Genomic DNA, 22,035 nt, shown 5'->3' with positions numbered 1-22,035 from the left:
CAAGAAATCGAAACTGCGCGTACGTAGCGTAGATTGGAATCGAGACACAAGACAAAAGGACAGAAAAAAATCATCACAGGAGGACAAGGTGCTCGATTTTGTTCGAAAAGAACAAATCGTCGCAGCACGCGAAATTTGCAGGAAAGACCGACGCACGTTAGGCTCCGAGGGTCACGTCTTCATCAGTTCATATAAAACACAGTGAATCCAGAGCTGTGACGGTAGAAAAATACGTAGTGAAAAATTCAATACTGATATAAATGAGAGTTTTGTTGATTCACAGTTTTGTGGTTCCAGAATTCAGACCACACGAACGTCAGTCTCACACGGTGGTTCGAGAAGGTCTGAGATTTGTTTTTTAGGAGACTCGGTCGTCACGTAACATCACGTCCTCTTACAGAGCGTGCTGATCGGATGAGGCGTAGTAATTCTCCGGCTTTGTGAAGAGGGGGCGGGGTTTCTGAATGCAAAAATGAAGCGGGTTCAGGTGTCAGAGTTTGGGTAGACGTCCTCCACGGGGCAATCCTGAGGGGTCGAGCTGTCCGGAGCAGGCAGGCGTGGAGATCGGTCCACCATGACACTTCCTTCTAATGTAGTAGTGTTACAGCTCACACACCCCTGAAAACACACACAAGAACATGTCTTTATTTGTTCTCCATCAATATTCTGTTCATCAAAACTTCCTGTAGTACTGCTGCATAAACATAAACACACACACACACTTCCTTTTTTTTCTAGAATGTCATTATTTTTCTCATATGTATTATATATGTATAAGGGGTGGAAAATTTTCGGTATATTTCCAGAAACTTTTAGGAACTTAATCTTGGAAAGTTACCAGGAATTTAAGGGAAATTGTGGGAATTCATTGAAAAATTGGGGAAATTTATATAAACTGTATCAAAGTCAAAAATGTTTTGTTACACAAAAGCTTACACACAGAACGAGAAAGTTTTGAACATAAATGTATGTAATATTTATTGTAATTTACACAAAAACTCTGCAAAATTTTTCGAGATTCAAATATGATGGTGTGTTATATGTGATGGAGGAATGTGCGGTGCATGTAGGGGGCGTGGCCTCAGTGGTCCTGCACTAAGTGTGCTGTGTGCATGTGATTGAAAAAAGAAAATTTCAGCTAGAATTGTATTAAATCTGGTTGTTTCACCCAAAATTATCCTGCAAGATTTATTTTACTTTATTTAAACTAAGGTTATAGACAAACCTGCGATTCTGTAAATTCCCAGTTTATTCCGATGGAAAGTTTTCGATTTTTTTCCAGTCATTTTGCAGCTCTACATACGTACACGTTGACGGAGCTGCTTACTTGCGTGTTTATCTCCTCGGGTACAGTGTGATAGTGGATCCAGGAATGTACCTCAGCCAGTTCCTCCTTCTGCTCCTGAGTGAACCACGGCTGCAACGGCTGCAGAAGGAGCAGCTTCTCCCGGTCCTCCTTCAGAACCTGTGCCTGGTCCCTGTACATAGGTGTAGACACAAAAAAAAATAAAACCCATGGTCACATGGACAGTCCCGCACACACACACTGACTCATACAAAGACTCGCTTCTTGTCTGCATAACTAACTGAGTTTCGACTTCCAATCTATTAAGCTCCAGCCTCGGTCATTCTACTTCTCCATCCACAATCTGTGCTACGTGTGTTGTCACCTTAGCCAGCGGTCTCGATGTAAACCATCACCTGGATTCACCTACCTCGGGGAGGGGAAACAGGGTGGACAGAGCAATGAGACAACTACCTTGGCGAGTGTGACTGGCCACTCTAAACTCTTTTCCCCTGTGGACAGAGATGACCCAGACAGTAATGTTCCTCTCATGTTCTCACAGCTTTAACAAGGTGTTCCAACTGGTGGAGACACACCCTACGGTCCGTCCTCGGCTTGGGTACCTGGGATGGATCTGATATGTCATCATGACCGGTTCTGGTGTGTGCTGGATCATGGTCCACAGCGAATCCTCCACGCGTCTGTCGAAGTCACGTGCATCCTGGCTCTTCCTGGCCTTGCGGGACGTGTCTGATGAATCGTTGCTGGCGAAGTACTTGCTGCTGTTGCTGCTGTTGCCTGTTGGAGAAGGACATTCAGAAAAACAGCATGAAGCTCAAATCAAATTAGGAGCTGGAGTTCAGAGTTTGACCAGAAGCCACAACTCTAAATTAAATACCAGTGCAAAAGAAACGTTTAAAATCATGATAAATAGTAAGGGTCTGGCGATACGATATGTATTACGATACAGGGTTTGCGATACAATATGTTGCGATACTGTAAGTGATGCGCTTTATTGGGAAATTTTTTATTTTAGGAGTAGGATATAATTTTAGAAAAGCTGTGATTACAGGGTTTTTGCACATTTTTCATTTAAAAATTCCATACTTTTCCAGACCCCAATCTGTAGACTTTCCTAATACATCTGAATTAATGATTTTAAATTCCAAATATAACACGCATTACGTTTCAATCTCTGATGGATGTCAGAGTCAGTTTTCCATGTGTTTAGTCACCTGTTAGGGGGCGCTGTTCTGTTTAGTTTTTTTTTTAAAACACAGTTACCAAACTGTAAAAACAAAGGCTTTTGAAAATGATGACATTTTCATGAAGACAAGAGCCGGAAAGTTTTGAAGAGCCTGAAAGTTCTGCACTGCCAGAAAACAGGTGAATATTAACCCTAACATTACCGGCGTCCCCTTATGCTAGTACTTCCTGTCACTGTAAGTTTAGAGATAAGAAGACTGCTGTCTATCTAGTTGTCGGGATATAAACTCAAAACAAAACTGCCATGAATCTTGTATGGATTTATATTCTTTGTTAAATATCGATATTGTGTTTTTGGGAATCGAAACAGTATCGCCAAACTAAATATCGCAATACTCACATGTATTGATATTATCTTACACCCCTAACAAATACAGGCCAATGCCTTACACTGATTGATTAGACATTAGTGGCCCAATATCTTCTGCTTTGGCCAGATATTTATTTTATTGACCATAAAATGTTTAAATTATCTTAATAAGTATCATCTCTACCCCTGTATTATGTACCTGTGTGGCTGGTGGGCGTTCCGTTGGAGCCCAGACCTGAACCCGATCCCAGAGAACCCCCGGATTCTCCAGACCCACTACCTGAGGCATTAGAGCCGGTTCCGGAGCGAGCATCCTCGTGCAGGAGCAGGTCCAGCAGCACACTGGATGTGGATTGAGCGTCCTGGTTACCAGAATCACTGGGAGCGTCCTCCTATAGGGTCATAACGGAGAACAGAGAGACAAACCCTTTATTAAACACGGTTTCCTGGTGCGGTCATGACTAGTTAGGTGTGTATTCATATAACTACCTTAGTGTGCTGCTCCTGCAGGCTTTCGGCTCCACCCATATTCCTTTCAGGTGCGTTCGGATTCGGCAATTCCTCCTGCAGGAGGTTGAGCTGTAGTGGACTGCTGGACCTGGAGCTGGAGAACAGAGCTGTGGGCTGAGCGCCATCCACATCCTCTTCCGGCCACGGGGATGAGATCGGTGAAGACAGCAACGCTCCAGATGCTGGGGGCAATGAGCAGGGGGCAGTCGGAGCAAGTGGATTTCCCACGATGGACATAAAGGAAGGTTGGGCACATGGAGGAGGTACTAATCCAGGTGGAGTTACACCTGGCATGCCTGGTACTGCCTGGGGGTAGATGATGTAGTTGGCAGGGTAGGGCATGATGACTGCCATGACCGGGGACATAAAAGGATTTGTGACCTGCATGAGCGGCTGTGGCTGTTCCGGCTGCACCACCATAGGGACGCAATGTGGCTGCACGGCACCAGTGTGAGAGGGGATGGGGTAGTAAGGAGGCTGAACGGGCATCAGCATGGGCGAAAAATAGCCGGGTTTGGGTTGGGATGTTTCAGAGGACGAGTTATTGGGAGCAGACGAGGTAATCGGAAGGAAGTGTCCAGGCCGTGAGCCGTCGCTGTCAGATGACACCTGTGGCTTTGCACGCTTGTGTCGTGGTTTGCCTGAATGGGACCTGTTAAAGTCTCTGGTATGCATGGGCCTCATGGCATAATCACCTACGAGAGAAGAAGAAGAGCCTTTATTTTTCACATGTCCGTTACAGCTGAAATTCTTTTCTTTGCACATCTTAGCAAATTTTGGACACGACAGGGTCAGGATATAGAATCCCTGGAGTACATAATCTTGGGGGCCTTGCTCAAAAACCCAAGAAGGGCACCTTGGCCACAACTGGCATGAACCCCCAAACTTATGATCAGTAACCTAGAGCCGTAACCACAGAACCACCACTGCCCTGGAGTGAACCACCTCTGCTCTAAAGTGACCCCCCTCTGCCCTGGAGTGAACCCCCTCTGCCCTGGGGTGACCCCCCCTCTGCCCTGGGGTGACCCCCCCTCTGCCCTGGGGTGATCTATCATGATTTATATTAAACTAAAACTTAAACAATGTGATTTGTAATATTTCTCAATCGAAAATTTTATTTATATCCAAATCGATTCTAAACATCCAAACACACCTCTGTGGTTGGAGTGCGCCATGCTGCCGTTGTCCTGTTGGAGATAAGAGCTAAATGGGCTCTCCAGGATGCGATGTTTGAAGCGATCCACATACTCCTGCTCCTCTTTCTGTGTGTGTGCAGACAGAACCTCCTTGGTCAGCCCCACAACTTGGAACTCCTCCTGTGCAGTGGTGGAGGAACCTGGGGTCGGCCGTGACGGTGCAGGAGCTGGGTCGGCTGGTTCGCTTCCCATTGGCGTGTCCTCTAAAGCGGTCACTTCTGAAATAAAAACGCAGACATGAACAGCTCCGTCTGGGTTTGTGTAGCTCGTATGAAATTCTTTTGGGACTACTAACCAGATTCAGGCTGGGGAACGTGCACGATGGTGCTACTGTAGCTGCACTGGCTGGTCACAGACACCACACTCATAGCTTTTGTGGATAGAGTGATGTCAGTTAGCGGAGTCCCGACCACGGCTGCTGTCGTGTGTGCTACGGTCACTGCAGATCCCACTGAAACATGGCTCTCCAGTCCAGCACTTGCTTTCATGGTTACCTCTATTAAGAAAATTATTAATCAGTCACAAGGTGGACATTTCAAAGAAAGACAAGCACCTCCTGGTGTTAAATGTGTGTTTTTACCATCAGCATTACTTCTGTCCACCAGTGGGGCCACTGGAGTCTTGTCCTCCTCGGACGTGGTAGAAGATGAGGAGGTCGCGATGGACAAGGATTGGCTTTTCCTCTTCAGTGCAGGGCCACTACAGCTCTCCAAGTACCTGCAGGAAGTGAAGAAAAATACTGTCATTGAAAGATTACAGTTACTTTAGATTTTGAATTGAAAGATTTACAGTTACCATCTGGGTGGATCAAACCATTTTACTTCCCTGAGACTAAAGAAGCTGCTCGGATGAAAAGTTGGTAGGATTCCACAAAATGCTCCAGAGTGGAGAATCCTACCCTCCCCGGTTACAGGATATGGGAGAGGTGAGGGCGAGGAGCGAGGTATCCAGAGTAAGGGGAGGTGTTGGGATGTAACTACCCCGGAGAGTAAGGGGAGATATTATAGAAGTAAAGGGAGGTAATGATGAGCGAATGTGGAAGAGAATGGGAGGTTCTCGGGTCCTCTTAACCTTCTTGGGGGACGTATGAAAAAGCAGCATGAAAAATAGGAGGCAAATTATATCTAAAGACCTCCACCTCTGGACATGGATGGCCTACTTTACTCCTCTCTCAAACTATCCGTCTTCTCTGTCTAAGTTGTGTACCTTCTGTGGACCTCCCCCTTGTCCCTTAAACAGGGAGTGGAGGACCCTTGTCCTTGGAGCATACAAATTACTGGAATCCTGTAAAATTCCCTCAGACAAAAGGAGCTGCTCGGATGCGAGTGAAACATTTCAATCCAACCAGAGTGAAGTCCAGTAGACACAACTCATCTACACAGACATTTTTCCCCTGTGATCGTATCTGCAGTGCTGCGAAAGGAAATGAAGGTCACACCTGATGATGCTGTCTACACAGTTGATCTGCTGGTACGACGGAATGTGCGGCTGCTTCCTGTGAGAGTCCTCGATGGAGCTTCGAAGACGCTGAATCGCTAAACGCTGATCATCGTGATGGATGGGAGCTGCAGGTTCTGCAGGGCAGGAATTGAGAGTGAGAGATTTTACACAGAGACTGGATCAATCATAGATGATTACTGCCTTTCTTCTTCGTACCTGCTCTATTTTTCCCCATCGCTTTGGTTTTCCTCCGGGAGTGCAGGTACGCCTGCTGACCGCCGCTCTTCACTTTATTAACATTAGCACATATCTGCTGGAGGGTCACCTGTTCAATCAAAACATCACACGGAGAGTAAATAGTGTATACGCACTCGGGAACATTTTTCTTCCCACTATTAAACCATCAAGAGGTCTCCAGTAGGACTTCTGAAAAGATTCTCTAGAGCATCAGAAGAGCAAAAGAATCTTGTATTATATAACAAACCCTAAAAGACATTAACCTGAACAAACATTCTAATAAATTATTCTCTTTTAAAGGTTCCTCAGCTGTTTATTTGTGAGGAAACCTTTAATCGTTCTGAGTAGTAACCTGCTTTCTTATGAGAGAAGGCCTTAAAAGATAACCTTCAAAGAACCCTTGAGGAACCTTCTAAGAGAGCACACTTTAGTATAGTATGTGTGGCTCTGCTGGGCTTACCGTCTCTCGGTGCGAATCATCCCACAGGTTCCCGTTGCTGTCGCTGGATGAGGCCACGCTGATGTAGTGCTCGTGAGAACCGTTACTGCCCAGGCTTCCGTAACCGCTCGAGCCGTTAGTGTGGACGGGCTGAAAAAGGAGGACAAACTTATCTTCATTTACATTTATGCCATTTATCAGACGCCCTTATCTCATGCATACAACTGAGCAACTATCAGGTTATGGGCCTTGCTCAGGGGGCCCAGGTTGGTGTGGCTGGTATTTGAACATACAAACTTCGGATCAAAAGTCCAACGCCTTAACCACTAAGCTACCACCATCTTCAGTGGTGTCCTGTAATTATGATGCACGTGTGTGTGTGTGTGTGTGTGTGTGTGTGTGTGTGTGTGTGGCGTCTCACCTGTAGGAAGAGCTTGTAGATCATGGCCTGCAATTCCTTCACATCTTCATGCATAATAGGAAGCTCTGCTTTGTTCCGTGTAGCAAATACGTCCTCATTCAGAGGCCCGCTGCTCACACACACACACACAGTTTTCTTTACGGTAATCGTTTTCTACAAACAAACAGGTGAAAGCCTCGTAACGTTTCCTCACTTACGTGCGGACTTTGTGCCTCCCGATAATAAAGGCCACTTTGCGGCTCCAGGGGTTGACGAAGCTGGACCAGCTGGTGTCCAGCGTGACGTAATCTCCGTTCTGACATCGGAGGCGGATTGGGGAATGTTCAAACGGCGGCTGGCCTGCGTATTTCAAAACTGCAAACAACAAAGCGCATTTTGGGCGTCAAAACAAAAGAGCATGACATTCGATATACAATTCATTTTCAAGTGTAGAGCATTTTAACAATGGACGTTGTCTCAAAGCAGTTTTATAGAGATGAAGCGGTAATAAAATAACGTATAAGTTTGTTCCTTATCATCATACGTTTGTTTCTAATGAGTGAGTCAGTGGCGACAGCGGTGAAGTTAAAACTCCCTGTAAAATGTCATTCGTTTCTGTACATCTGTACGTTTCTCTTTCTATGGCGAGTCACCAATCAGGATCGAGCGCACGCTCTGTTTTACACGTGTTCTGATTGCCGCTCGGTGTATCTACTGATCACCAACATACAGTTCAGCATCAGTTCAACATCAAGCAGAACATTTAGAGAGGAATAAATGATGAAGAAACTCCAGACTCGAACTCACCACCACACACGTGACCCTAATTTACACGTTTTTTTTTTTTAAGTAGTTGAAAAGAAGGTTTTGGGCTCATGGTCATTGTAATAGAAATCAATCAGTGTTTGAGTCATTAATATTATTCTATTAATAAATCAGTGTGCTGAGAGTCACATTCGAGTCTTTACACATAAACTAAGGTTATTAAAGAGTCTTGTGATAAAAATTATAATAGCAACATTATAGTTATTATAAATCAGTACTTTGGATACTTAAGTACATTTGAAGGCAAAAACGTCTACTTTTACTCGTGAAAGTTTAAAAGGGACACTTTTACTGGAGTCCCATTTTATCGAGTGGATCTACTTTAACTCAAATACATGATTGTGTATTTCATCCATTAAGTAATAATAGAGAAATAGGTTTGAATTAGGACTAATTTAAACCCATCACATTATTTTGAGTAATTGGACTGAACAGAAAATGGACAAAAATAAAGCATTTGTTACTGGACTTGCAGATGTGCATGAACACTTCATTGACAATGACACGGGTAAAGTGTGTGTGTGTGTGTGTGTGTGTGTGTGTGTGTGTGTGTGTATCAGTCTAATGTGTTGTCCGAATACTGAACACTAAAATAACAGTGTTATGTAATACAATGTTTTATAGTTTGCGATTAAAAACTTGTGCTCTACTCCTTAAAAAAAAAAAAAAAAAAAAAAAAACGTTTTTAAAGAAATGTATATTAAAGTTAGATAAGTACATTTTCACTGTAATTCGGTGTATATATCGTGTGAGTGTGTGAGTATTAGGTACTTTTTCGATGCATGGCCAGCATGAGAGCGCGATCCTCGGGGTGGAGGCAGGTCAACACCGACGTGCCGACCAGGTCCTGAGGAAGGTATCCAAGTAAAGGTACGGCGCTGGAAAACACACACACAATTATATAACATTACAATGATCTCGTTCTTCAATTTTACTTACTGTTTAATTGTGCACAAAACGCCACAAGAAACACTCACCGGTCATCTACTTCTAGGAACACACACCCTGGAGAGTGTGTTGTAGTGAAGATGCGTTTGTCAGTGGGAATCCGCGGAGCTGCAGAACAACAGGGACTTGGTTTAAAAACGCAATAATAATAATAATGTGTCGATCCATCATCGCTTTCATAAGTGTGAAAGGTCATAACCGGCTCACCCTCGTATCCTGAGATGATACGTTCGGCAAGAGCCAAGCAACACGGATGCACCTCCTCTCCACCCATGCCCTGCACCTTCAGCAGGTACGGCGTGATACGGAACGGGTTGTAACGCATCTCGCCATCACGGTCTTTCCCTCCTCTGATTGTGTGCAAACACACACACACACACACACACACACACACACACACACACACACACACACACACACACACACACACACACACACACACGAAACCAAGAGAGATTCTTTAATTCATTAAGAATTTATTGATGTATTTTTCCACATTTATTCGCTCCATTCCCTCTTAAAATTCCCTCCACTTTTCTGGGAAGATGTTCCACTAGATTTTGTGCTCATTCAGGGACAAGGGTAGCTCTGTTCTCTACAAGACTTCTAGACTGGTCTGCATGTATTCTAATACACTCTGATCCAGCTGTCTCAGGTTGGAACGGAGCCTTCTCCAGAATTCCATAAACGGTGGATAGGATTCAGATCGGAGCTCATAAAAGGCCATGTTAAAAAAGTCCAGCGTTTTGTTGGATTCAATTCATTTTTATAGCGCCTTTGTTGCTTATAATTTTACGTTTGTCCCTAATAAATGAGGCAGTGGCGACTACGGTGAAGGAAAAACTCGTCAAATCAGCATAAGGAAGCAAATTTGAGAAGAACCAGACCCAAAAGAACCTCATCCTCATCCCCCGAATGTCCATTCATTACATTTCATCATCGTTCAGGTTTGCAGTGATTTGTGATTGGCTGAAAAACTGTGCTTCATTGTAGTAGATTGATGACAGTCATAATTGTGTTATATGTCTTGGGTTATTATTCTGTTACAAAATCAACGACCTGCAACGAAACCATTACTTCCATTTCTTTTCCAGGAGGACCTACAGATTAGTCCCTGACTGTGTATCTCAATTCATCAGGTTATAATACCAAAGATAATTTCGCAGTTGTTTACTATTCTGATGTTCTTGATGTTATTCTTTCAGACCACGTGATCGTGTGAGCTGTTTCTTCTTTTTTTTCAGATTTAGAGACGAGCTTGAAGACGTGAATCTGAACAGGTCACGGGAATGTCTAATTAAACACGTGCTTAGCGGTAACGGTAAGATGTAGAAGATTAATATGGTGGTGAGGTGGTGTTTGGACTCTGACCTGATTCTGCAGAAGAAGGACTTCACTTGGGCGTATTCAAAAAGGACTGCAACTATAACGAGAGAAAGAACAATACAGTGTATTAATAGAGAATATTTTTAGCATGTGTTTGTAAATAACATTATTTACAATTTGTCGGTATCTCATACACGATATGGACAAAAGTACTGGGACACCTGACTTTTCCACCAATATGTGCTTCTTCCCTAAACAGTGTCACAACACCCCCTGAAGACAAAGCCGGCTTCATGAAGATCTGCTGTACATGGTTTGGATTTGGTGGAAGATCTCTTTTAAACATCTTTGGGATGAAGGTGAACGCTGACTGCACCCCAGACCTTCTTACCTCCATCAGTACCTGACTTTACTAACACCCTTGTGACTGAATGAAATCTCAACCAAATATGGTGGAACATCTTGCCAAAATGTGGAATAGGACGTTCAAAAAGCATCTGGTGTCCACAAACCTTTTGTCCATATAGTGTATCACTGAAGTTGATTATTTTTCTAATAATTTATCTTTTATTCCTTTTACACTACAACAGTTTTTTAAGGATTTTTTTTTGTGTTATCAGTTACTTGTTTTATTTATTTACTTGTTATTATGTGGATTGTCTGAAATACGAGTTTGTTCCTGTTTGTGACGTCGTTATTAGAAGTATAAACGCTCATTTCCTTCTCATCCTCCTGTCATTGATCATTTCTTAAAGTTTTTTACAGAGACTCTGCTGACGTCCTCTGCTTCAGCTTTACCTCTGACTGAAACATTTCCTTGCAGAAAATATCCTACATCAATAATTACACCTTTTTATATGATTGACATCCCTGTGAACAAGGTGTAACTATTGGAGGAATTATATAAACCTGTGATTTGCAGGTGCACTTTGTCCAGAAATATTACTAACACTTACCGACCAATCAGAATCCAGATCTTAATCCAGAAACCTGGTTTAAATATAACGCCACATATATTCTTAATAGTTTTGGACAATTGATTGGCCACTGCTTATTCCATTATTATTATTTTTCGCTTTACTGCAAAGGGTATTTTTTGGTTGCTGAACAAATCAACTTCGGCGTGTCGTCTCGTCTCGTGTTCGCACTCACCACTGTCTACGCTCATGTTCCAGGGCGGCAGGTGCGGTTGTGCGGTGTGAGAGTAAAACACGTTGACGTCTTGGTGAAACAGAAGCTCTACAAACTTGGCAGAGTCGAGGAATTTGCGCTTGCAGTGGAGGATGCTGGAGGCCTGTTCCGACGCATACACCACTCGCCCTGTAGCCAGCGAGAAGACCACTACAAACGTGTCCTGGGGGGAGGAACAAAAACAGCAATCATCATATAAGTGTGTGTATACACACACACACACACACACACACACACACAAACACCCCGATCAGGCATAACTTTATGACCACCTGCCTAATATTGTGTTGGTCCTCTTTAAAAAACAATCATGACCCGTCGATCATTAACAGCATGAACTTCTTTAGCAGTTTGAGCTACAGGAGCTCGTCTGTTGGATCAGACCACATGTACCAGCCTTCACTCCGCCCACTGTCGCCGGTTCACCACTGTTCCTTCCTTGGAGCACTTTTGATAGATTCTGACCACTGCGGACCAGGAACATCCCACAAGAGCTGCAGTTTTGCAGACGCTCTGACCCAGACGTCTAGACGTCACAATTTGTCAAACTCGCTCAAATCCTTACACTCGTCCATTTTTCCTGCTTTTAACATCAACTTTAAGGACAAAATGTTCACCTGCTGCTTAATAAATACATCCACCCACTAACAGATGCCATGATGAAGAGATCATCAGTGTTCTAATGTAATAATGTTACTACGGAAAAAATAAATAAATTTATGGGGACGTATGATCTGCTGTGTGTGTGTGTGTGTGTGTGTGTGTGTGTGTGTGTGTGTGGGGGGGGGGGGTAGTAGTACATTTAGAATAGATAAAAAAAAAAAAAAAGATTAAACTTAAGATTAATACTTTTATCAACTGACATGAATTTATGTGTGTGTGTGTGTGTGTGTGTGTGTGTGTGTGTGTGTGTGTGTGTGTGTGTGTGTGTGTGTCAGCGATGAGCGAGTGGAGGGTGGAGTCGGACGGAACGAGCAGTAAGAAACACCTGAAGCTGATGAGACTGATCAGTGCGCTCTGTTCCAGTCCGGCGACGGCAATAAAGAGGAGCGAGACACCAGCCTCAGGGAGTGCCACCAAGCAGAGACGAGCAGAAGACGAGTGCACTCGGACGGATGCCAGGAAAAGGCATGCCGGTCCCGGTCCGCGAGGAAACTCGAGCGGGCGCTAAAGAGAGAAAGTGTGTCGATCTGCGACTGTCCGCCGGCGGACGTCAAGATGGAAAGGCATCCTGAACCGCGAGTGTGTGGGTGAAAACGGAAGAAAATAAAGAAAGACCTGCTTGGTGAACTTTTGCCTGTCTCTCTTACTTCCAGCATGGAACCAGTGAGTTTGATACAATATATATATATATTCACATACAAACATTTATAGTTACACTGTACTATTAAGATAAATGATACACATTGAATGGACAAACGTTTGTGGAAACCTGAGCACAAGATGTTTTGAACATTTAGTCCCCATATGCAGAATAATATGACCTGCACTCTTCTGGGAAATTGCTCCACTAGGTACATTTAGCTTTTTCCAACTCGTTCCAAAGGTGTTAAGGATTGAGGTTAGAGCTCTATAGTAGAAGAAACACATTTCCAACCCATGTACAGCAGATCTTCTTAGCTCAAGAATGGTTTGAATGGGTGGAAAAGTCAGGTGTCCCAATACTTTTAGCTAAGACATCATTCCGGTGCTGGTTATTCAAAAGGCTGATTTTTACATTTAAAATAAGATTTGAATAAAATTTGAATAAAAAGCATAACTTGATTTTCTGAAAAATAGTGTCCTACAGCCTGTCTTTTAATTTCATTACGTAGTTTTCATACATGCCTGCTTTGCAGTGAAGCATTCAACAGGAACAGGTTGCCAGGTGTGCGAATTTAAACCCAAATTGTGGGCTGCTTACCGTGTTTTTGAGCGTGTGCTCGGACGTGATACTCTCCAGCTGCTCCAGGGTGCAGACCGTGGCATCTTTTCTCTCCTCCAGTCCGTTGCACATCAGTAACTTGTAGTACTCACTGTTTGCTGTAGGAGGCGCAATCAGAGAAAATACAATTATGATAAAAACGAAACGCGAGCGGCAAATTACCAGCAACGTGTCAGAGTGTGAGTCAGCCGGTGGCTGAATGAGCATAAACATATGTCCTAAGTGACTTAACAGATGTTCACAACCGTGCGATGAAGACCGAGAGATTTTGAAGCATATGGTCAAGAAGTTCGAGTGGTAGTCTTATTTTAGCTCAGCCATCGAAGTGGACTTTATCATGCGGTTTATCTCGGAGTCACGAGGGATTGTGTGGATTCTTCAAGCTGACGTTTACTTTGGCGATTTCTCAAAGCCGGCGTCTCTTTGTCTTCCAGTCCAGCGCACATGCTGTTACATAATCAGAGTCTGTTCTCCATAAAAAAAGTCACAAATCGAATCCCTGAGTCCGATCTGAAGACAGCGAAAATGCTGATGCAGGAATTTTTGTTTTGTTTATTTTTTTTATCTTAACACAGCCAACACAATAAAAATAAAAAACTTGATTGCAAAATGTCTACTCTATAAATCAGTCTTAACAACACCTCGGATAAAAAAAAGATTTCCAGCGTTGAGATCCACAGCAATCAGGTTTTTTGTATAATGTAAGTTTTATTATAAAAAAAATAATAAATAAACAAATAAAATGTTTGCACAAAAGTTTGTAGACACCAAACCTGCTTTTTGAACATTACACATTTAGTCTCCATTTGTTGTTTTAATAACCTCCACTCTTCTGGGAAGATGTTTCAGTAGATTTTTGTGGAGATTTGTGTGGAGATGTAGATGTATGTAGATGAGCTGGGGAGTTACAGTGAGCATTTACATTCATCCCAAAGGTGTTTGATAGGGTTTAAGCTGTATAGCAGCAGATCTTCCACCAAATCCAACTCATGTAAAGCAGATCTTCATGGAGCTGGTTTTGTGCAAAGGGGGATTGTCATGCTGGAACAGGTTTGGGTCTTCTAGTTCAAGTGAAGGTAAAATTCATGCTACCACATTAAAGACGTCAGAAACAAGTGTGAGCCTCGGAATTTTTTGGGAAGAAGCATGTGTGTGGGGGAAAAGTCGGTGTCCCAATACTTTTGGCCATCTATCATTCTATATATCAGTGAGGTCGCCAAACCAGTTTCAGTTCTTTTCTAAGAAAAGTTTTGTGTGTGTGTGTGTGTGTGTGTGTGTGTGTGTGTGTGTGTGTGTGTGTGTGTGTGTGTGTGTGTGTGTTTTTACCTTGCACTTGTTTGACACAGTTAAGGGCATAGTTCAGAGCCTCCACAGTGCTTGGTTTGCTGCGGCTCCGTTTCTCAGACGGCAGCCTCTTCTTCATCTCCTGCACGGTCTGCATCATCGCCTGGTGAGTGTGGTCTCGGCCCTGCTCCGCTTGCTCACTAACACTAACACACAAAGTCCGAAAGATTATTATAAAAAATTATAATGTTAAATAATAATCAATTTAAAATATGTTTATTTTTTCCTTTTCAAGATGAAGCCTCGTTTTAATATAAAAAATCATGTGCTTATGAAACAAGGATATATTTACCCATAATGCATCATGCGTTATTAAAGTGCATACCAGTACTGCCGGTCTCAGTAGTCAGTATTGTGTCTCAGTAGTCATTACTGCCTGTTTCAATATTCAGTATTACGTCTCAGTATTCAGTACTGTCTGTCACAGTAGTCAGTACTCCCGCTCTCAGTAGTCAGTACTTCTTCTTCTTCTTCTTTTTCTTTCGGCTGCTCCCATTAGGGGTCGCCACAGCGGATCATCCGTCTCCATACCACCCTGTCCTCTATATCTGCCTCTTTTACACCAACTACCTGCATGTCTTCCCTCACCACATCCATGAACCTCCTCCTTGGCCTTCCTCTTTTCCTCCTACCTGGTGGCTCCATCTTCAGCATTTTTCTACCAATATAATTCATGTCCCTTCTCTGCACATGTCCAAACCATCTCAATCTCGCCTCCCTCACCTTGTCACCACAACATCCTACATGTGCTGTCCCTCTAATAAACTCATTTCTAATCTTGTCCATCCTCGTCACTCCCAACGAAAACCTCAACATCTTCAGCTCTGCTACCTCCAGCTCCACCTCCTGTCTTTTACTCAATGCCACTGTCTCTAATCCATACAACATCGCAGGTCTCACCACAGTCCTATAAACTTTCCCTTTCATTCTTGCAGATACTCTTCTATCACAAATCACTCCTGTCACTCTTCTCCACCCACTCCACCCTGCCTGCACTCTTTTCTTTACTTCCCTAACACACTCTCCATTACTTTGCACTGTTGACCCCAGGTACCTGAACTCCTCCACCTTCTTCACCTCTTCACCCTGCAACCACATCACTCCACTGCCCTCCCTCTCATTCACACACATGTACTCTGTCTTACTCCTACTGACTTTCATTCCCCTTCTCTCCAGCGCATATCTCCACCTCTCCAGGCTCTTCTCAACCTGCTCTCTACTCTCACCACAAATCACAATATCATCTGCAAACATCATAGTCCAGGGAGACTCCTGTCTGACCTCGTCCGTCAACCTGTCCATCACCACTGCAAACAGGAAAGGGCTCAGGGCCGATCCTTGATGTAGTCCAACCTTCACCCTGAACCAGTCTGTCGTACCTACTGCACACTTTACTGCCGTCACACTGTCCTCATACATGTCCTGCACCACCCTCAAATACTTCTCTGACACACCTGACTTCCTCATACAATACCACAACTCCTCTCTCGGCACCCTGTCGTACGCTTTCTCTAAATCCACAAATACACAATGCAGCTCCTTCTGTCCTTCTCTATACTTCTCCATCAACATCCTCAAAGCAAATAAGGCATCTGTGGTGCTCTTCCTCGGCATGAAACCATACTGTTGCTCACAGATGGTCACCTCTTCTCTCAGCCTGGCTTCCACTACTCTTTCCCATAACTTCATGGTGTGACTGATCAACTTAATTCCCCTGTAGTTACTGCAGGTTTGCACATCTCCCTTATGCTTAAAGATCGGTACCAGCACACTCCTTCTCCATTCCTCAGGCATCCTCTCCCCTTCCAGAATCCTGTTAAACAATCTGGTTAAAAACTCCACTGCCATCTCTCCTAAACATCTCCACGCTTCTACCGGTATGTCATCTGGTCCAACCGACTTTCCATTCTTCATCCTCTTAATCGCTGCTCTCACTTCCTCCTTACTAATCCTATCTACATCCTGCTTCACCAACTCCACATCCTCCAACCTTCTCTCTCTCTGATTTTCCTCATTCATCAGCTGCTCAAAATACTCCCTCCATCTTCTCAACACACTCTCCTCACTAGTCAACACATTTCCCTCTCCATCCTTTATTGCTCTAACTTGCAGTACATCCTTCCCAGCTCGGTCCCTCTGCTTGGCCAATCGGTATAAATCCTTTTCTCCTTCCTTAGTGTCCAACCTCTTATACAGTTCCTCATATGCCTTTTCCTTGGCTTTCGCCACATCCCTTTTAACCTGCTGCCGCATCTCCTTGTACTCCTGCCTACTTTTCTCATCACTCTGTCGATCCCACTTCTGTTTTGCCAATCTCTTTCCCCTAATGCTCTCCTGCACTTCCTCATTCCACCACCACGTCTCCTTGTCTTGCTTTCTATTTCCAGATGTCACACCAAGTACTTTTCTAGCTGCCTCCCTCATCACTCCTGCGGTAGTTGCCCAATCATCCGGCACCTCTTCACCACCACCAAGCCCCTGTCTGACCTCTTCCCTGAACCTCACACTACACTCTTCCTCCTTCAGTTTCCACCATCTTATTCTTCTTTCAAACCTTACTTTCCTCCTCTTCTTCTTCGCCTCCAAAACCATCCTACAGACCACCATTCGATGCTGTCTAGCTACACTGTCCCCCGCCAACACCTTACAGTCTCCAATCTCCTTCAGGTTGCATCTCCTACACAGAAGATAATCCACCTGTGTGCACCTTCCTCCACTCTTATATGTCACCCTATGATCCTCCTTCTTCTTAAAATACGTGTTCACCACTGCCATTTCCATCCTTTTAGCAAAATCTACCACCATCTGCCCTTCCACATTCCTCTCCTTAAAACCATACCTACCCATCACCTCCTCATCACCTCTGTTCCCTTCACCTACATGCCCATTAAAGTCTGCCCCAATCACCAATCGTTCTTTCCTAGGTACACCATCTACCACTTCATCTAATTCACTCCAGAATCTTTCTTTCTCTTCCATCTCACAGCCAACTTGTGGAGCATAGGCACTGATGACATTTATCATCATCCCTTCAACTTCCACCTTCACGATCATCACCCTATCAGAAACTCTCTTCACCTCCACTACACTCTTACTGTACTCTTCCTTCAGAATCACCCCTACACCATTTCTCTTCCCATCCACACCATGATAAAACAGTTTAAACCCACCTCCAATGTTCCTGGCCTTACTCCCTTTCCACTTGGTCTCCTGAACACACAACACATCTACCTTTCTCCTCTCCATCATATCAGCTATCTCTCTCCCTTTACCCGTCATAGTACCAACATTTAAAGTACCAACCCGAACCTCTACTCTCCTACACTGCTCCTTTTCCTGCCGTCTCTGTAGACGCCTTCCTCCTCTCCTTCTCCTCCTTCTCCTCCTTCAGTACTGCCTGTCTCAATATTCAGTATTACCGGTCTCAGTAGTCGGTACTGCCGGTCTCAGTAGTCGGTACTGCCGGTCTCAGTAGTCGGTACTGCCGGTCTCAGTAGTCGGTACTGCCGGTCTCAGTAGTCGGTACTGCCTGCTGGAACTGAGTGTAGAACTCACCTGCAGTCTGCGTGGTGTCTGCTCTGAATGCCGGTTGCGCTGTGGAGGCTGCAGGATGACGAGCCGGTCGCAGACTTTGAACTTCACGAAAATAAAAAGAAATGGTTTATAAAAACTAATGATGATGCGAACCCTTTAATACACTCAGTACGCTGTTACCTTTTGGTGCTTGCTGACCCCGTAGTGCTCCCAGGACTCCCATCAGCCAAAGAAGAACACTGCCGCGTTCCCCTGTTGCTCTCGTGACTTCCATTCATCTCCACATCCTCCTGACCTTGCTCTCCCCCGGAAAGTTCTCGGTCACAGGATTCAGCCACCAATCCGGCGCTGGAACTGCCCCCTCTGCTGGCCGGTTTTGCCTCCCTGACAGCAGGAACGTCTCGCTCTGTGCAGCGTGGATCGAGAGAACCATTCTCTTCTCCATCCTGGTAACTCTTTCCACTCGGCATGCTCTGGATGGTCACGTGTCCAAAGTCACCTGTGTGTTGTCTCGTTTTGTTCTTGTCTCTGGAATGATCTACACTGTTATTTTACAGAACTCCATCGGTAAGGTCTAAGGACAGGAACCTCATTTAGTCCTTAGTCTGAGTAAAGAAGCCTGAGATACCTGTAAGATGAAGAATGCAAGAACATCAGAACAGAGAAGAATTAACTCAAATAAATCTAATATTAAGCAAAATAAAAAATATTATCCTACAATATCCAAATTACAATATGTCTAAATATTTTTTGTTGTCTTTTTAATAAAAACAAACTATTCGTTTTTGGTAAACAAACTATTCGTTGTAAAAAACGAAAATTGGTCCTTGTTCTTTCTGAACATCCCATTCCACATTTAGTCCCCATGTGCTGTTAGAATAAGCTCCACTCTTCTGGGAGGATGTGCCTCTAGATTTTTGTAGAGATTCCTCCAGCCACAAGTGTGTTGGTAAAGTAAGGTAGTTATGTAGGTAAGAAGGTGAGAAGGCCTGAGGGTGCAGTCAGTGTTCACATTCATTCCAAAGGTGTTCAATAGAGTTGGAGGTCAAGACCATGTGCTCTTCTAACAAATTCAATCAATGTAAAGCAGATCTTCATGCGAATAGTTACTTTACCTCAGCTATGGACTTTGAAGGGATTTTTTCCCTTCGTCATTTACATTTTTAACTATAAATATACATAGTAATAATACAAACAGGAATTAGCCAAGTAGAAAAACCATCAATTGTGTTGTTCACTAAGAGATTGAAACTCAAATTTTTTTTTATATCTTTTTTTTTTCTCGAAATTGAAACTGATTTACTCTAAGTGCTGTACAAGACAGACCTCTGGGCAAATACCTCAGTTTCCATTCTGTTGCCTTGGCGAATGCGTATGAAACCCACAGATTACACTATATGGGATTGTATCACTGGATATCATGTTGATAAAGGTTGAAAAATTGCTGAATGCAAACAAAAAAGGCCCAAATGAAACAGCCCCAGCTTACTCAGCTCTCCTTAATGTCACGTTCAAGATATGAGTCTGCATATCACATATGCGTGATTTTTCACAGGGTTCTCAGTGAGCCGACAGCCTCGTCTGACTCATCGCTGTGGAGTTACATAAGCGGGCTTTCGTTAATCAGGTAGGTGCGAGAGGCTCTGAGGAGGAAGGCAGGGCGGCTACGCTGCATGTGGAGAATAAATACACCTCAGACACTGGATCTTCTGAGCAAGGGTTGTTAGGTTTACAAATATGGCAGCTGCAAATTTAAGCACACTCTTGCATGCCTGAAGATCCTCGTCTCAAATGGAAAAACGGCTCAACAGTGTGTGTGCGCTGACGGTCAGACATGGTAATGACTCTGAACCACTCTGAGCATGCAGATAGATGGATGGATAGATAGACAGATAGATGACAGCTGGATGAATAGATAGACAGACATACAGACATATAAAACCCTCACAGAGTTGCATGGAGTTACAGACAGGTTGTAAGAACATGCTGTCTTTAGTCTATTTTGATAAAATATATGCAACCTGCAGAATAATTTGTAAGTCTTCCAAGTGCGTCAAATCTAAAACGGGCTTAGCCTCGGCTCCCATCTAGTGTTACACACACCCTGAAGGCGGCTTCCTTCAAACCTTACTTGGGTGTTTCATTTACAAGCCTGTGTTCATTACTCCGCTTGCCTTCAATGAATGGATCGTCGGGAAGTATTAAAAAAACACCACACACCATGTCTAAGGATTGAACGCCAATGTTATGGCAATATTTACATACTCCCAGCTGCATTGTGCAAACTCAGAGAGAAGCAAGGTCCCTGTGTGTGGTTGTCAAGACAGTAAGCTGTAGGATTGATCACTTGACCAAATTAATACCTCAAGGTTCGCCTTCGGAAGGACTGAGGAGTTCTCAGGAAAAGTAAACCTCACAATCCATGTGATGTTTTATCTCTTGAATTGGATCAAAACTGCACAGATAATCCAACACATGCAATAACCAGCTCAGGGGGGAAAGTTTGGTTATCATTTATATAATCACTTCTTTTAAAAGCATGAAATAAATCCAAAGGCTCTGCTCAAGGGTGTAGCTCTACATTGAAATTCCCAGCTTTCAGGTCATTTAAGAACATCCGTAACATGAACAATTTTCCTAAGCACACAAGCTTAAATTTTCAGAGCTAGAAGCTAGCATTAAGTCTACAGTTCTTAAAGGAACACGGAGTGTAGTAAAAAAAAGATTTGCAGGATAAATCTGATTAAAACAAGATTATCTAAAACGGCAACCTTTGAGCTGGATCTTTGGGAAAAGGGCGTTTCCAATAAGAAACGATGTACAGAGCACGATGTCTTTCAGCACACTGACTTACAAAGGTCGGTGCTCCCTGTGACTGTGTGTGCAGCCCTGTGCTGCCATCTGTTGGCATGTTACAAAACTAGTCACAAAGCCTTCCGATACCACCTTGTATGTTTTACAGCCCATTTCATTGGATGAACACAGGACTAGTACCAGAAGATCCAGTAAACCGTTTTCGAAGACGTGATGAGCTAAAAAATGCTATTGAATTGTATTACTTATCAAATTATTACATTTTCGAGATATTGTACGGAATTGGTGTCCGAAATGGGACCATTTTGATTTTATTTAAAGATTGAGGTCACAGGAGGAGGAGAAGAAGAAGAAGAGAAACTGGTTTGATGGAGTTTCATTGTTTGTGATGAAATTTTACCTTGCATAGGTGTGTGTTCCTGTCACGTGCAAGGCAGTGTGTTTCTATCAAATCTGCATAAAGACAATGCAGCAGGTTGGTCCTGTTCCTGTGATCACCAGATTCCATTCTATCGCAGGGCACAGGACAGGGTCTTACCCACAGTGTACCCTGATATTGCCCCCTCATCTCCATTTACAACGTGACGTCATACAACAGAATCATGTCAGAATTGCCTGATTAAAGGAGCCGCTGGATCACAGTGAAACTAATCCCCGGCAGCGTGCCGAGCTCCAGAGGCCCGGGAGAAGTTTAACAGCAAACATAAACACCACATTATCATATCATCATCATCATCATCATCATCATCATCTCAGAAGACCTTAGATAGACGCCCGCGACACCCGCGTTACCTGGTGTCGGTGTGCACACGTTCCCTTTCTCCTCCTGGATCTTCCTCCGCCGGACAAACTCGTGTAACGCTCCAACTCCCGGTCACGATCCATAAACCTCGGGTTCACGATTCACGGTCCCCACGCGAGCGAGAGAGCGCGCGCAACTTCTTGTTTCCTCGTGTGTGTGTGTGTGTGCTTGTTCGCCAGCATTCTACCCGGCCGCACACGCATTACTGCAACGTGAGCTGGGCCGCTCGAGGCCACGCCCACCA

General features: G+C 43.9%; 1 protein-coding gene across 8 annotated transcripts in view; it reads right to left on the bottom strand.

Moving 5' to 3' along the window:
* Positions 1 to 22,035, bottom strand: part of per3 (period circadian clock 3) — a 22,921-nt gene extending 886 nt beyond the window's left edge. Inside the window, exons 1-24 of one of the 8 annotated variants that reach the window (XR_014532453.1) lie at positions 21,782 to 22,035; positions 18,356 to 18,803; positions 18,197 to 18,277; positions 14,624 to 14,787; positions 13,277 to 13,395; positions 11,335 to 11,536; positions 10,228 to 10,279; positions 9,064 to 9,206; positions 8,886 to 8,964; positions 8,680 to 8,786; positions 7,302 to 7,458; positions 7,105 to 7,213; positions 6,705 to 6,833; positions 6,224 to 6,332; positions 6,006 to 6,141; positions 5,148 to 5,284; positions 4,863 to 5,063; positions 4,525 to 4,785; positions 3,351 to 4,066; positions 3,061 to 3,253; positions 1,909 to 2,083; positions 1,379 to 1,478; positions 282 to 618; positions 129 to 213 (exon numbers count right to left, since the gene is read on the bottom strand). Coding sequence is in view for 3 of the 8 variants with exons in the window: in XM_083535253.1 (XP_083391379.1) it covers positions 484 to 618; positions 1,328 to 1,478; positions 1,909 to 2,083; positions 3,061 to 3,253; positions 3,351 to 4,066; positions 4,525 to 4,785; positions 4,863 to 5,063; positions 5,148 to 5,284; positions 6,006 to 6,141; positions 6,224 to 6,332; positions 6,705 to 6,833; positions 7,105 to 7,213; positions 7,302 to 7,458; positions 8,680 to 8,786; positions 8,886 to 8,964; positions 9,064 to 9,206; positions 10,228 to 10,279; positions 11,335 to 11,536; positions 13,277 to 13,395; positions 14,624 to 14,787; positions 18,197 to 18,277; positions 18,356 to 18,645 (3,846 nt within the window). In the remaining 5 variants the exon portion in view is untranslated. Of the gene's footprint in view, positions 1 to 6; positions 619 to 1,327; positions 2,084 to 3,060; positions 3,254 to 3,350; positions 4,067 to 4,524; positions 4,786 to 4,862; positions 5,064 to 5,147; positions 5,285 to 6,005; positions 6,142 to 6,223; positions 6,333 to 6,704; positions 6,834 to 7,104; positions 7,214 to 7,301; positions 7,459 to 8,679; positions 8,787 to 8,885; positions 8,965 to 9,063; positions 9,207 to 10,227; positions 10,280 to 11,334; positions 11,537 to 13,276; positions 13,396 to 14,623; positions 14,788 to 18,196; positions 18,278 to 18,355; positions 18,804 to 21,781 lie in introns of those variants that run through there. The other 7 variants (XR_014532454.1, XR_014532455.1, XM_083535253.1 and 4 more) reach the window with 7 other exon arrangements.

The sequence above is a fragment of the Silurus aristotelis genome, assembly GCF_946808225.1.
Source record: "Silurus aristotelis genome assembly, chromosome: 29".
Lineage (NCBI taxonomy): Eukaryota > Metazoa > Chordata > Actinopteri > Siluriformes > Siluridae > Silurus > Silurus aristotelis.
Note: the sequence above shows the minus strand (reverse complement) of the source record. Positions and strands in the feature narration are given on the sequence as shown.